The 12,500-nt window shown below is 36.9% G+C and overlaps 2 protein-coding genes across 3 annotated transcripts in view; both read right to left on the reverse strand.

The window, feature by feature from the left end:
• Nucleotides 1–1,691, reverse strand: part of LOC116016953 (mediator of RNA polymerase II transcription subunit 27) — a 6,721-nt gene extending 5,030 nt beyond the window's left edge. For both annotated transcript variants that reach the window (XM_031257431.1, XM_031257432.1), the window contains exon 1: nt 1,220–1,691. In XM_031257431.1, the coding sequence (XP_031113291.1) occupies nt 1,220–1,505 (286 nt within the window). In that variant the 5' untranslated portion in view covers nt 1,506–1,691. The remainder of the gene's footprint in view (nt 1–1,219) is intronic.
• Nucleotides 1,692–3,761: 2,070 nt separating this feature from the next.
• Nucleotides 3,762–12,500, reverse strand: part of LOC116016654 (protein transport protein SEC23) — an 8,763-nt gene continuing 24 nt past the window's right edge. Inside the window, exons 1-12 of the mRNA XM_031257010.1 lie at nt 11,565–12,500; nt 11,293–11,466; nt 10,438–10,599; nt 8,569–8,711; nt 7,970–8,045; nt 7,634–7,806; nt 7,333–7,414; nt 6,393–6,470; nt 6,031–6,192; nt 5,650–5,913; nt 5,157–5,261; nt 3,762–4,431 (exon numbers count right to left, since the gene is read on the reverse strand). The exon at nt 11,565–12,500 is cut by the window's right edge and continues 24 nt beyond it. Coding sequence (XP_031112870.1) covers nt 4,282–4,431; nt 5,157–5,261; nt 5,650–5,913; nt 6,031–6,192; nt 6,393–6,470; nt 7,333–7,414; nt 7,634–7,806; nt 7,970–8,045; nt 8,569–8,711; nt 10,438–10,599; nt 11,293–11,466; nt 11,565–12,305 — 2,310 coding nt within the window. The 5' untranslated portion in view covers nt 12,306–12,500 and the 3' untranslated portion in view covers nt 3,762–4,281. The remainder of the gene's footprint in view (nt 4,432–5,156; nt 5,262–5,649; nt 5,914–6,030; nt 6,193–6,392; nt 6,471–7,332; nt 7,415–7,633; nt 7,807–7,969; nt 8,046–8,568; nt 8,712–10,437; nt 10,600–11,292; nt 11,467–11,564) is intronic.

Consider the following 12,500-nt stretch of genomic DNA (forward strand, 5'->3'; position numbering starts at 1 on the left):
AGAAAAAAAAAAAAAAAAAAAACAACGAAAAGAGAAAAAGGTGTACCTGGTAGTTCGCCATTGCCCGTCGGAGCTGGGAGGTCGCCGTCGTCACCTGGAGGTCAGACTTCACAGTAGCGTGTCACGAGTTCTTCGGTCTTCACAAGTCGGTTTCTTCCCAGATCAATTTGTTTTTCTTCTAATACTACTCTAATTAGATGGACTTCGCCTGCTGCGCCTCAAAAACATGTTGAGGTGCATGAAAGGCGAACGCCTCATCCAGCTGAGGTGTACGCCTCTACTTCAGCCTAAGAGGCGTACGCCTCAGTACCTTTCCCTTACGCCTCACTTTGAGGCGCGCCTCAAAACTGCCTTTTTAAACATTGCACACAACTGATCATTTCCTTGCAAGATGTATCGTAACTCAAAATTAAAAAATTTGCTATAGAAATTTCACGTGTAATTAATTGCCCACTAAATGTCTGACATCTTCCAAAGAGAGACTTAACAGAAAGAATTTCCCTAAAACAAATGCTGAAAATTGCTTAAGTGCCAGTGGTTGAGGTCTGAATTTATGAATTCTTGTTTCAGCGTTAATCAACTTATTAACATACTGCCAAATCAAAATTTTATCAACATAATCACACTGGGCACTTATTAGAAAGACAATATTCACTGCTTGCAAGCGTATCTAGACAATATTAAATATAGGCATTGGAAAATGCAAAAAAGAATATACATCCCATTTCAATGAGGTGGATTAGTTTCCAATTCTTTCAGCCATTAACATCTCTCAAGATTTCACAAAACCTTTACACTTGTATTTTAGCTTTTCAATAAAATCTTAGCTCCTGAGTTAAGTAGTTGTTCTTTTTGTTTTTTTAGTACCTTTATTAGTTCAAAAGTACTATACCTCTCTTGCCCTTATACAACTGGTATTCAAGCTCTTATATATTTCCAACTTTAGCTGTGGCTTATATAGGTGAAGACATGCTATATACCATCCTCTTTGAAGCTGTAGCATTTGAGTATATACTAAACTAAGCAACCATTACAGCATGCATGTGTATGGACTATGGAAAAGCAGAGCAATGCATAACAGTTCAATTGAAGTCCAAGAAATATAATATAGGGTGCAAAAATATTTAAATTGATAGAATAGCAAGTAAATTGAAATCGAAAAAAAAAGAAAAAGAAAAAGATAGATCTGAAAGGCAAAGCTAGTGAGCGAGTTAGATACCAATGGTGCGGAGGTCTTGCAGGTGTTGGCGCATGGAGGCTTCTTCTTTGAGGATCAAATTCGCTGGTTTGGCTGAGTGCTGAGGGTGAGCGGCCACGAATAGGGCTTCGAGGAGGCGGTCCGCCCCGAGTCTGATGTCAGCGATCAGTCGACCGGCCTGCCCTAGCCGCTCCAGGGCCATGGCCACCTGCTTGGGCGGTGCGTCTGTCGTCGAGCTATTGGATTCCGGCGGCGGCGGCGGCGACGAAACAGTCGGAAGCGCCGCGGTCACAGTAGCTTGTTGCATTTCGATTGTAGTGTGTGTGCGTTTAGGGGAGGAGAATCGGTCGCCACTACTGCGAAGCTTCTATTCAGAGAGAAAGTGAGGTGCCAAAGTCGCCGAAGAATCAAGAATGTACACCGTAGTGACTGTACAGTAATAAATATTGAGTTGAGGCCCTTAATCCAATAATCAATCAATTGGAGTTCTTTGTCTCTCTCCTCGATCACAGAAAATTGAACTAAAAAATTTATAGGGAAAACCACGTTTTTAGCCCTGAATTATTTCACTTTTAAAATTTTGATCCTTATTTAGTCTGTTAATTATTTATTATGTTGTAATTTTAACCCTTGTTATATAATTATCAAATTTTATTAGTAAAATCTTTTTTATGAGATTATTTTTATCATTTATAATCAATATTCATGTTTAAAGTTTTACTGTCTATGTAAAAACATTATTTTTAAGGTAATTTAGTCTGTATATGAGACTGTTTCGAATCTTTGTTGAGTCGAATCAGATCAACATGAAAATGTCATACTTATAAAATTAAATGTAATACTAGGAATAAAATATTTACTTTATATATATATATATATACATTTTAAATTGCACTATACAACAATTCTTTTGTTTTGGTAATTCTATAGGGTATTTCTCCTACCATATCGTCATTTTAAATTGCACTACACAACAATTCTTTTGTTTTGGTAATTCTATAGGGTATTTCTCCTACCATATCGTCACTTGTGGGAATCGAACTCAGGTTCTCCCGAAACTCTTTTCCACAAAGAGAACTCATTTGTCACTTAAACTACCCCATTGTATTTACTACACAGTAATTAGTTTACCATAACGGTGGCCCTTTTTTCCATTAAGGGTGTGTTTGGAAGCCCGGAAAATGATTTCCGAAAATCATTTTCCAGGCTTTGGGTGTTTGGCAAGCATGGGAAAACCCAGTCAACGGAAAATGATTTCCGTTGACTGGGGAAAACAAAGCCATTTTGGCGGAAAATGACTTCCGCCAAATTTGGGCGAAAGTCATTTTCCGTCCCAAAGGAAAATGGGATGGATGCCCAGTATCGAGTCCGGCGAATCCTCTCTCAGTCCGGCGGACTGGTTTCCGCCGGAAACCAGAGCAGCGATGCATGTTTTCTTCTTTATTCTTTTTTTTTTAATTATTATTACTTTATTTAGTTATTTATTTATTTTATTTATAATAAATATTATTAGTTTATATATCTTTATATTTTAAATAAAATAATAAAAATATATAAATGTACATTTCTACTCATTTTCCGGAAAATGAGCCAAATACACAAAGGCTATGTTTGGCAAACCTAGCTGAAAAGTAGCTGAAAGCTGAAAAGTAGCTGAAAACTGAAAAGCTATAAGCTCGAAGCTGAAATATGAAGAGCTGTTAAACTAGCTGTTATGCTTAAAAGTGTTTGGTAAAATTAGCTTTTTGATAAGCTGATAAATGTAAAAAGACTAAAAAGGGCATATTCATACAATTTGAATAATTTTAAATTTAAATAGGTTTGTTTATATATTAAAATATAAAATAGTGAAATCAATATATTTAATAAAATATAAAGTAAGAACATATATTTGAAAACATATAAAGTAAAACAAAATGTTTATAATTCATAAGATTAGTTCATACAAAAATTAATGTTCAAACACAAATGTCAAATTGAAATTACAACCAAACATATTGAAGAGAAAAAGCCAAAAAGGTTTAGCCAAAAAGGTTTTAATTGGAAAGGGTAAAGGATGTCATTTCTTTAAAATAATAAGGTTAAAAATGGAAAAAAAGTTAGGAAGCTACTAGCTTATTTTGAAACGCTACCTTAAGTAGCGTTCAAAAATAAGCTCTTATTTTAAGCTACTAGCTTATTTTAGGAACATCACCAAACAGAGCTTATAGCTTATTAGTAGCTTAAAATAAGCTATAAGCTCCTAAATAAGCTCTGCCAAACAGAGTCAAAGACAGTTTTCCAGAATGCAACCAAACACGGGAAATCAAACTGTTTTCCGGAAAAATGACTCATTTTCCAGAAAACATTTTCCAGAAGTCATTTTCCTGCTTTCCAAACACACCCTAAAAGAAATAATGTCATTTTGGACCATGATCTAGTAGATACACGAGTGCTATTCGTTATTGCCATTGTTTATAATTGGTTAAACTATAGCTAATGGATACTCTGCATTATTTTTGGTCCAGATGCAAACTGCAAATAAAACACCACAAGATATGTGGTCATATAGAGAGGGGCTGTATGCCTGTATAGATGTTCCTTTATAAATAATATACAAAAGATGCAAAAAATTTAAACAACCGATCCAAGATATCCTGACCTGCAAGCCCTTTTGCCACTGAGCTAAAATATATTCAAATAATCAAATTCAATACAAAATTGATACTAAGTAATCACTTCACTGCTACCAAAATAGAAACAAAAAGAAAAGGACAAAAAAAACGCTATCTTCTCATTTCAACGTTCTTTGGGTGAACCCCGCTCTTCTTTCCAAAAACTCGAATCAACTATATCACCTCTGCTCCTTATTTTTCAAAGGAAGCGAGTATATGTTCCTAAACCTCTGAAGAATGTTAATGATGTCCTATAGTCTATATAATTTTGGATCTGACCTCTTTTATGAGTTTTATCATATGAATGGCTGAGAGTGAGTTCTGTAGAGAATAAAAAGCTGGCTTGTAGGGGAGATGATGAGAACTCACTAGGATTTTACAAAACAAACTGACATGATGACGGTGCAAGATCGATCTCTTTATCTCTGCTTACGAAGATTGAACTGCTAGCCGCTGAAGATGTTCGAAGAATACTTGAAGACTCACATCATCAGTAAAGATGACATCTGTTCCGGCTGACATATCATGTGCACTGTTGTATGTGGCCGATGGATTCAGCTTTGCCAACAAAAACCTTGCCTGTTGAACATTGCAAAAAACATAATTATGTTCCATACACACACACACACACACACACACACACACACACATGCATAAGCAATCACGGTCCATATATGCAGAGCCATTGTTCATCAGGGAGCTACAAATCTACAAACCTAGGCTTCAATCTTTTATCTGACCCAATTTCAACCTTTGAGGTCATCTGTTGTAGCCGGTTCACTTTACATGACAGAGACCAAAACAATTAAGAAACATTTCATCTCAATATCTGTGCTAAAGCTGATAATTGGGGATGGCTTAAATGCTTAATCAATCTGTTGGCAATAACTTTGAGATAGAAAACTAGAACGCAAGCTAAAACACAACTTACCTCCCTTCTTCCTTATTAAGTAACATGGATGCGAGATTAAGATGTCAATCAGTTAGAGAATGCATGCAGATTCTAAAAGTATGGTGAGCCATGCATTAATTATTCTAGAAATCAAGAACTTATTTACTACTCCATCTTTTTATAAAAGGGAACAATGGGATTTGAGACTTCAGTTGCTATAGCGATGGCAATGGTTCCATTACGAATGCAAAAATTGTTGATTCAGAAAAATTAGCAATCATTGCATCGCCAAAAGTGGAGGAGATATATGAATTATCCTACTCCACAGTTAGTAAATGCCACATTTACACTAATTGCAAAAACAACTCGAAAAGGAAATCATTGGGAAGCTCACTTAGACTGTAACTATTACCTGGGAGCCATGCTGATCACACACCACTAATCTCGGAATAGGAAACCGCTCTTGAATTAGTGACTGGGCCTCATCATGTGGAGCTTGCAGTAATTGTGCAAATGCCTGGGAAAGAAATATAAAGTATTAAGACATTGACATCGATGCATTGGCTAAAGTCTAATACCACATCAAAGTAGAGCTAAAGTTAAAAGGCCTGCCAAGAGAAGAGGGGTGGGGGTTTGCATGGAACCTCTTTGAGGATGAAGAAAATTCCACCACATTCTCAAGTTAACAAAGCATTTGTGCGCGTAAATGGACAAGCACTTTAACATTAGAATCTCAAACCAAGTAATTATCATGACAACCTTACAGTTTAATTTACATGCAAGGCAAAATGTATCTGAGTGCAAACTGCAAGACACTAGAATAAACCAACAGAAGTAATTATCATAGTGACCTGACAGTTGAATGTACACACACGAAACATAAAGACAAATTTATGACTGCATACCTCGTGTTCTGGTTGCTTGTGGTAGCCCATATTTCTCCATTGAGCTATTGTCATTCCATGGAATATAACTGTACTGAAATAAGAATCCAACAAGAGGATGCGATCAGCTGCAATTGAGGCCACATCCAACAAAGCTGGAAAAGGCGGTGAATTAAATGAAAATGATGTTAGCGTTGGTTGAATCATGACAGCAGCATTGCTTATGTTCTCTCGATTCAGCAACATGCGGAAATAAGCTGTCTCGTCAGGACTGTTATTGAAAACCTATTGTACAGACATGCAATGATGAGTAATGCCATATTATAAATTTAAGTTGTATATCATAGAAATTCATCGAAAGGAAAAGAAAAGAAAAAGAATGATTATATCAAGTCAGATTACTTGCAAAAATTGAGATCTCCGCAAATGAAACATGAACTGAGGGAACAAGGAGAAACAAGGATTTAATGTGAATGATGTAGGGTCATCCTTGCGATAGTCACCAAATTTAGAACACAGACGAATCAGATTCCGGTCTAGCCACCTTGTTGCATCAAAACCTTCCTGAAAAGAAGGTCTAATTAATAAGGCTTCCTTGGGGAGCGAATCTAAAAGCTGTAAAACTATCTAAGTATGACAAAATCAAACAGATGTAACCTGCAAAAAGAAATGCAGAAAGAAGTCAAATACAAGGACTTGAAGGGGAATCCAATGGATAATGTTCATTTTTTCAAGTTAGTTATGTAAATAAACAATGATCATACCTCCATCTCCATTTTGTAGGAAGCCAATCTAGCCATAACCACAGCAGCAGTTTCTTGATCAAAACCTTGTACCAATTCCTACAAAAACAAAAGGCTAGTACTTCAGCATAAGCCTGTAGACATTTTCTCTCCACAAAATTCAGAATGTGCATGTATAGTGGAAAGAAATAGAGCATTTCTCAATATCTCATGAAGGCAATAAAAAAAGTATGCATTAGTTAAATTCAGGAAGAGTTCAACAGATCTACTAGTAGTTTAAATGGCAGATATCCAAAAGAAAATAACACTTTGAGAAGAGGGAGTAATGGTCTAATCAAAACCTTGTATCAATTCCGACAAAAACAAAAGGATAGTACCTCAGCATAACCCTCTACACATTTTCTCTCCACAAAATTCATAATGTGCATATGAAGTAGAACGAAATAGTGCATTTCTCAATATCTCATAAAGGCAATCACAAAAGTATGCATTAGCTAAATTCAGAAGGGTTATACCCATCTACTGCTTGGTTAAATGGCAGATATCCAAGAGAAAACAGCACTTTGGGAAGAGGGGGATAAAGTTCTTCTGCTAGACTGCTACTAGTACTGGAAGATATCAAATTAAAAAACAAAAACAAAAACAAAAACAAAAAAAAACAAAAAACAAAAAACAAAAAACAGCATTTGACTCTACTATCTCCAAAGAAAGAAGAGCATTTTGGGGAGAGGGAGATGTCTCAGAATTTTCATTAATTCTTCAGCAACGAAATGAACATTTACCAGTAACTGTTGCCTCCTCATAAAGCATCTAATAACAGACTGGCATATGGATAAAGAAAATGGTTGGAGAGGAAAAGGGAGAGGATTAGGGGAGGGGGTTCAACTATTCTTACAGGAGAGGGATATGAATTTCTTTCATACACAGATGGAAAAAGTAAAGCTAAACTTCAACTCCACACCTCGGAGTTCACTGTAGTATCAACCCATCTTCTACTTATGGTTGTAACTCGTAGTTTTGTTTGGCCATCAGAGCTCTGATAACTGCATTTAACTCATGTCAAGATGCATTAGTCACCTGCATTCTACAAAACCTTTCAGCATATATAGGTAAAGCAGAAAACTGATACATAAACAGAAAGTAAAATATGTCAATAGCAGAAAATTTAAACTGATGTCGAAAACTATTTCAACAAAAAAAAAAATTCTCATTAGGCATGCAGGCACTAAAAAGATGGATGAGTTTACTAATCAAAATAGTACCTTGTAAGAAATTGTATGTACAATTGCGAATTTGTACCACCAGAAGGGTCTGGTTTTTCACTTGATGAGATATCAAAGAAAACAGTGAAGCAAGTAGTTTTGTCGAGACCACATATCTTCCAAGCTATTGTATTCCCCTCCCCAATAACCGTGTTGGCAACAGCAGGTCCTTTCTGTCAATATTCAGACATTGATATCAACCTGCTTAACGGTAATCATTTTCCTAATAGGTAATTACACTAAAGTTCACTAAAGTTTTGCCTTAGACGAAAAAACATTACTATCTAATTTCCAGTAGCTAGTGAAGATAAGTTCATAAGCACTAGATAAGCTTACCTTTTCTAAAGTTGTGCATGGCCCAATGATCCCTTGGACTTTAATATCCTTTGAGCAGTTGATCTCAAGTCTACCACTGGATGAAATAGATGTGTTAGAACTTCAAATGGGTTATATATAACAGGAGTAGATGAATATTGCTACCAATAAAAAATTGTCATTAGTCCACCAATGATAGCAAATATGTCAAACAAAATATACCCAAATGTGAACTTGAGTCACTTTCTTTAGGCAATACAATGAATTGCTTACCTAATTTTTAGTTTTTGCGCTAATTGTCTAATTCACATACTTGAACTGATATCCATGATCTTCCAAATAGATATGGTAAATTTGAATGTCATAACCAAGATGTCAACCTACTCCACATTTCTGTTTATATGAACTCTATATTTTAGCTTTAATTCATGGCTTGCCTCTTATATTAAAGCCAACATTTCAATCCCTAAATTTCTCAAAAAAATTTCATTAGTTAAGGAAAACAAGAATATAACACTTTTAAATCTTTTAACAATATAAACTAGTGCCAATCAAATTTCTGAAATCACTCTTGGTGTTGGAAAATAGAAAAGTTAATTAGATCATGTCAAGATACTCACTTAAACGAGAGACCAAGAGACTGTACACCATTGTCAAATACACGCTTAAATGAATCCTTGAAAACAGGATGACCAAAACTTTCTGCTAGAACTACCAGTCCTCCAGTTTTTTCAATAGCTACTTTCATCTCAGCAACCCCAACCTATAACTTTAAACAGTGTTAGGCTGGCTGAAATTTTTGGGAGGAATAAAAAATGCATAAGAATAGACATAAAGGTAACTTATTTATAAGCATATTGATATATCAGGTGACTTTTTGTATGCAAGTGCATGTGTACATCAAACAAGGGAGAAAATATGTTTCAGGAAAAATAAAATAAAAGTGCTAGAATCTACTTTTTTTTTTTTGGAATACAGGGGGGGGGGGGGGGGGGGGGGGATGTTACCCTAGACGGATACAAAAGGACCTACTAAAGTGCTAGAATCTACTTAAGCATAGGACTCAAAGCAATTGTAATGAAATGTCAGCGGATTAATTTGTTACCTTCAGAACCGTATAATGAAAATGACATTAAATTTATAAAGGGACTTATAGTCAAAACTCAAAACATCAGTTCCATATGTTAGAATTACACTAAAGTATCTAACACAAATTACCTCGGACTTTAAATTCAACTAGAACTGGTTATCCAAAAACATTAAGGGGGGAAGTTCTGCATGACTTTTTCTATAAATAGATCAACCACCCAGTAGGGGTGGGGACTCACTAGTTAATTAAGTGGTGACCAGTGGCCAGTTGCCATGGGTTTACTAATATGGACCATGCTACAGCAATTTAATCACCCATGGTAACATTTCGGCATAAATATGCCAACAATGCAAAGATAGTGACCATGGAAGTTTTTTATTACAGTAGATGTTTGTACTTTGCTTGTCCCTGTACAGGAGCTAGGCAAGCAACTCTTATACTTTTATATGTCTAGAATGCATGGTTAGCATGAATTTCTAGTGTCACCAAAACCTACAAATCAGAACATGGCTTGCTAGGATGACAAAAGGAAAGGTCAAAGTAAGCACAATGAGCATTTCCAACTTCCCAAAAACAAATATCACCTCTACCATCAAAAACGATATAAAGAGAGTGGTAAAAACCATTAAGTGTGCTTGTGTGTGTGTATAATTTGATAAATAAAGGTAAGGCAAAAACCAATATTACTCTGTGCATAAAACCAGATCAGGTTCCATGTTGCAGGAGCATGCTACTTTAACATGGAGATATCCTGAGTGAAAACACAACATATAGAAGCCTGCAGCTTAAAGCCAGCTTGAATTTTTAATTTATTTTACTTTTTACAGTGTGTCAGTGTTTTTTTTTTTTTTTTTTTTTTTTTTCATACATAGTGTGTTATATCCATCACACTACAAATAATTTTCTTTCCACCTTTAATGAATTCTGTGTTTGACCAATATCAAGTCTAATTTAAGCAAAATGGAAAGGTCTTTTTAGGGATTGCTGATGGACTTACAACTTGTCTTGCCAAAAGATTTTAAAAATTAAAATTCATTTCTTATAATAAAATGACTCTAAATGCTACTCTGTATCAAAGTTGGTTAATTCTGGGATAGTTGAGTCAAATAATGAAAGAATATAAAAATAAAAGGGCATGGCAATTAAAGGACAAAAAAATAAAAACTAAACAACGAATGACCAAGGGAAAAGATTATATTATGACAAATCAATTAAAACTAGGTGTCAGAAGAGCAGTTCACTTGAATGCACTCACAGAATAGTATAAGCTAAAAGAAGACAAGACTATATCCGTTGACTGTGTACTTGCAATCTTGCATTCTCATAAGCTACTCAAGATTTATGGAAAATAATGAGAATATAAATAATTAACCTAGTAAAAGGGCGGGTCAAGGAAAACCTGATCAAGTGCTGATGCAAAAATGTCCAACACATGACCCTGACTGACCAGCTGCTTTGTAAGTTCCTGGTAGAAATGGAGTGCCTTTTTGTAATACGGTGCTGCATCCTTATCTATATCCTTGTGAGACCGAACTGGATCTGATAAATCTTTTGATACAATCTAGACAAAAAGAAATGAGGAAGTTACAGAGAATCATAAATAGAGAAACTAGAATTTGTAAGCAAAATACAACAATAAGCACATTTTAAAGAATTTGTGCAGATGTCGTTCTTGAGCAGCAAAGGAAAACAGAAGGTAGGTAATCAACTACAGAGTATAAATTTAATCACTGTGGGAAAACAAATGCTCACAGTCAATCGTGAACAGGGGAGTCACTGTCAATAACAAAGCCATGAAGGAGATGATCAGAAGCTAGAGATGTGTGATCCATACATCAATCGAGTGAGGAATAAAAATTAGAAAACCAATCCAGTTTGTAAGCGAAACTCAGTTTGGATTCATGTAATCACTCTTAATCTTCTAACACCCATTAAATAGGTCAATTCAATTTATTAAAAAAATATAAAAATAAAAACAAAAACCTGTTTGTTCAAGCACTAAATAATCAATCTTCTTTCACTTTAAATAAGCATTCTTAGCTTTGGCAGTAGCTTCATAAGCAGTGAGCAGCATTAATCATATCCCAAAGAGATTGATCAGGTAGACACTCAACTGGATAACAGTAATACTGTTACCTTTTATAGAAAGTAAGGATTGGATCTATAAAATCTATTCCACCTCAGGCTTTACTTTCTCCTGCCCACTAGAATAAATATTCTCATGACTTTATTGGTGAAAGAAAGAAAGACTCACCGCTCCTGGCCCTTCTGTGCATGGACCTCCCACTAAGGCAACAATTCGAGCACCAGCACCAGCCAAACAAGCACTGAGCAAGCCCGAAGCCACACTCAAAGCTGCACCAGTACACCGTAGTGCCCGATTTCCTGGAGGCACTGGCCACATATCTGTAACCAACTCATCTAACAACTACAAAAATAATTAAAACCATTGCAAAAAATCAGAAAGAATAACACAATCCTAGAATTACAGAGCATAAACATCCGTTTTTTCCAGTTGAAACATACCGAGTCCAGAGTGTATTCACATTCTGAGGCAGGCAGCAAGAATCTTGTTATGCCAGGAGAGGGGACCCCAATGGGCCCACCAGCAGCAGTTCGCCTCCCGCCAGTGCTACCAAGCGCCAGCTGCTCCAAAACCTGATCTTTAGACAGTTCCTTTGATCCCTGGAATAGGTAAACCTTAGCCATATCCGAAAAGCCGAGCTCGTGCACCTGCACCTGAGTCCCGTACGATATAAACCCCACCATGGCATTATCAGGCAGCAATCCAATCGCGCGTTTCAATGCGGATTTCGCGAAACCTAACTCCTCCTCCAGCATGCACGTATCAAGCACGAACAGGAAAACGGGCTGGGAGGCGACAGGGGAATTGGCGCTAGGGTTTTGAGGGAGAAGGTACTGAATGGTGCTGAATTGGGGGTAGAGCTCGGCGGGGGCGTTGGTCTCGGAAATGGTGGAGTAGTGGTGGGGGAAGTTGTTGCGCTGGAAGCAGAAAGGACAGATCCAAATGAGCGCCTGGAAGTCCACCCGGGCGTAAGGGTTGAACACGGCGGCGCACGTCTTGCAGCTGAGCGGCGCGTACTGGAGCGTGAGGAGGTCCGGGTTGGGTCGGATCAGGTGGATCGAAGCCGCGATTGGGATCACGCACTTGCTAGCCTCCACCTTGGTGCGCGGCCAGGCGTTCCACGTCATGCGAATTCCGTCGATCCCCTCCACGTCCGTTTGGGCAATCTCCGACGAAGCCATTTACGATGATCGACAAATTAATTAATTAATTAATTAATTCCTTTTGTGTTTCGTTTGAATGTTTGATGAAATTGAAGTGAATTGGGGCGGGGCGACACTCCAATGGGAATCGCGCGGGTAAGAGTGAGACGCCGGAAGAATTGAAGGAGAAAAGAGTCAAGACAGAGGAGGAGATTCCTGGCTCTGGGTAACCGT

Source organism: Ipomoea triloba, chromosome 4, assembly GCF_003576645.1.
Source record: "Ipomoea triloba cultivar NCNSP0323 chromosome 4, ASM357664v1".
Classification (NCBI taxonomy): Eukaryota; Viridiplantae; Streptophyta; class Magnoliopsida; order Solanales; family Convolvulaceae; genus Ipomoea; species Ipomoea triloba.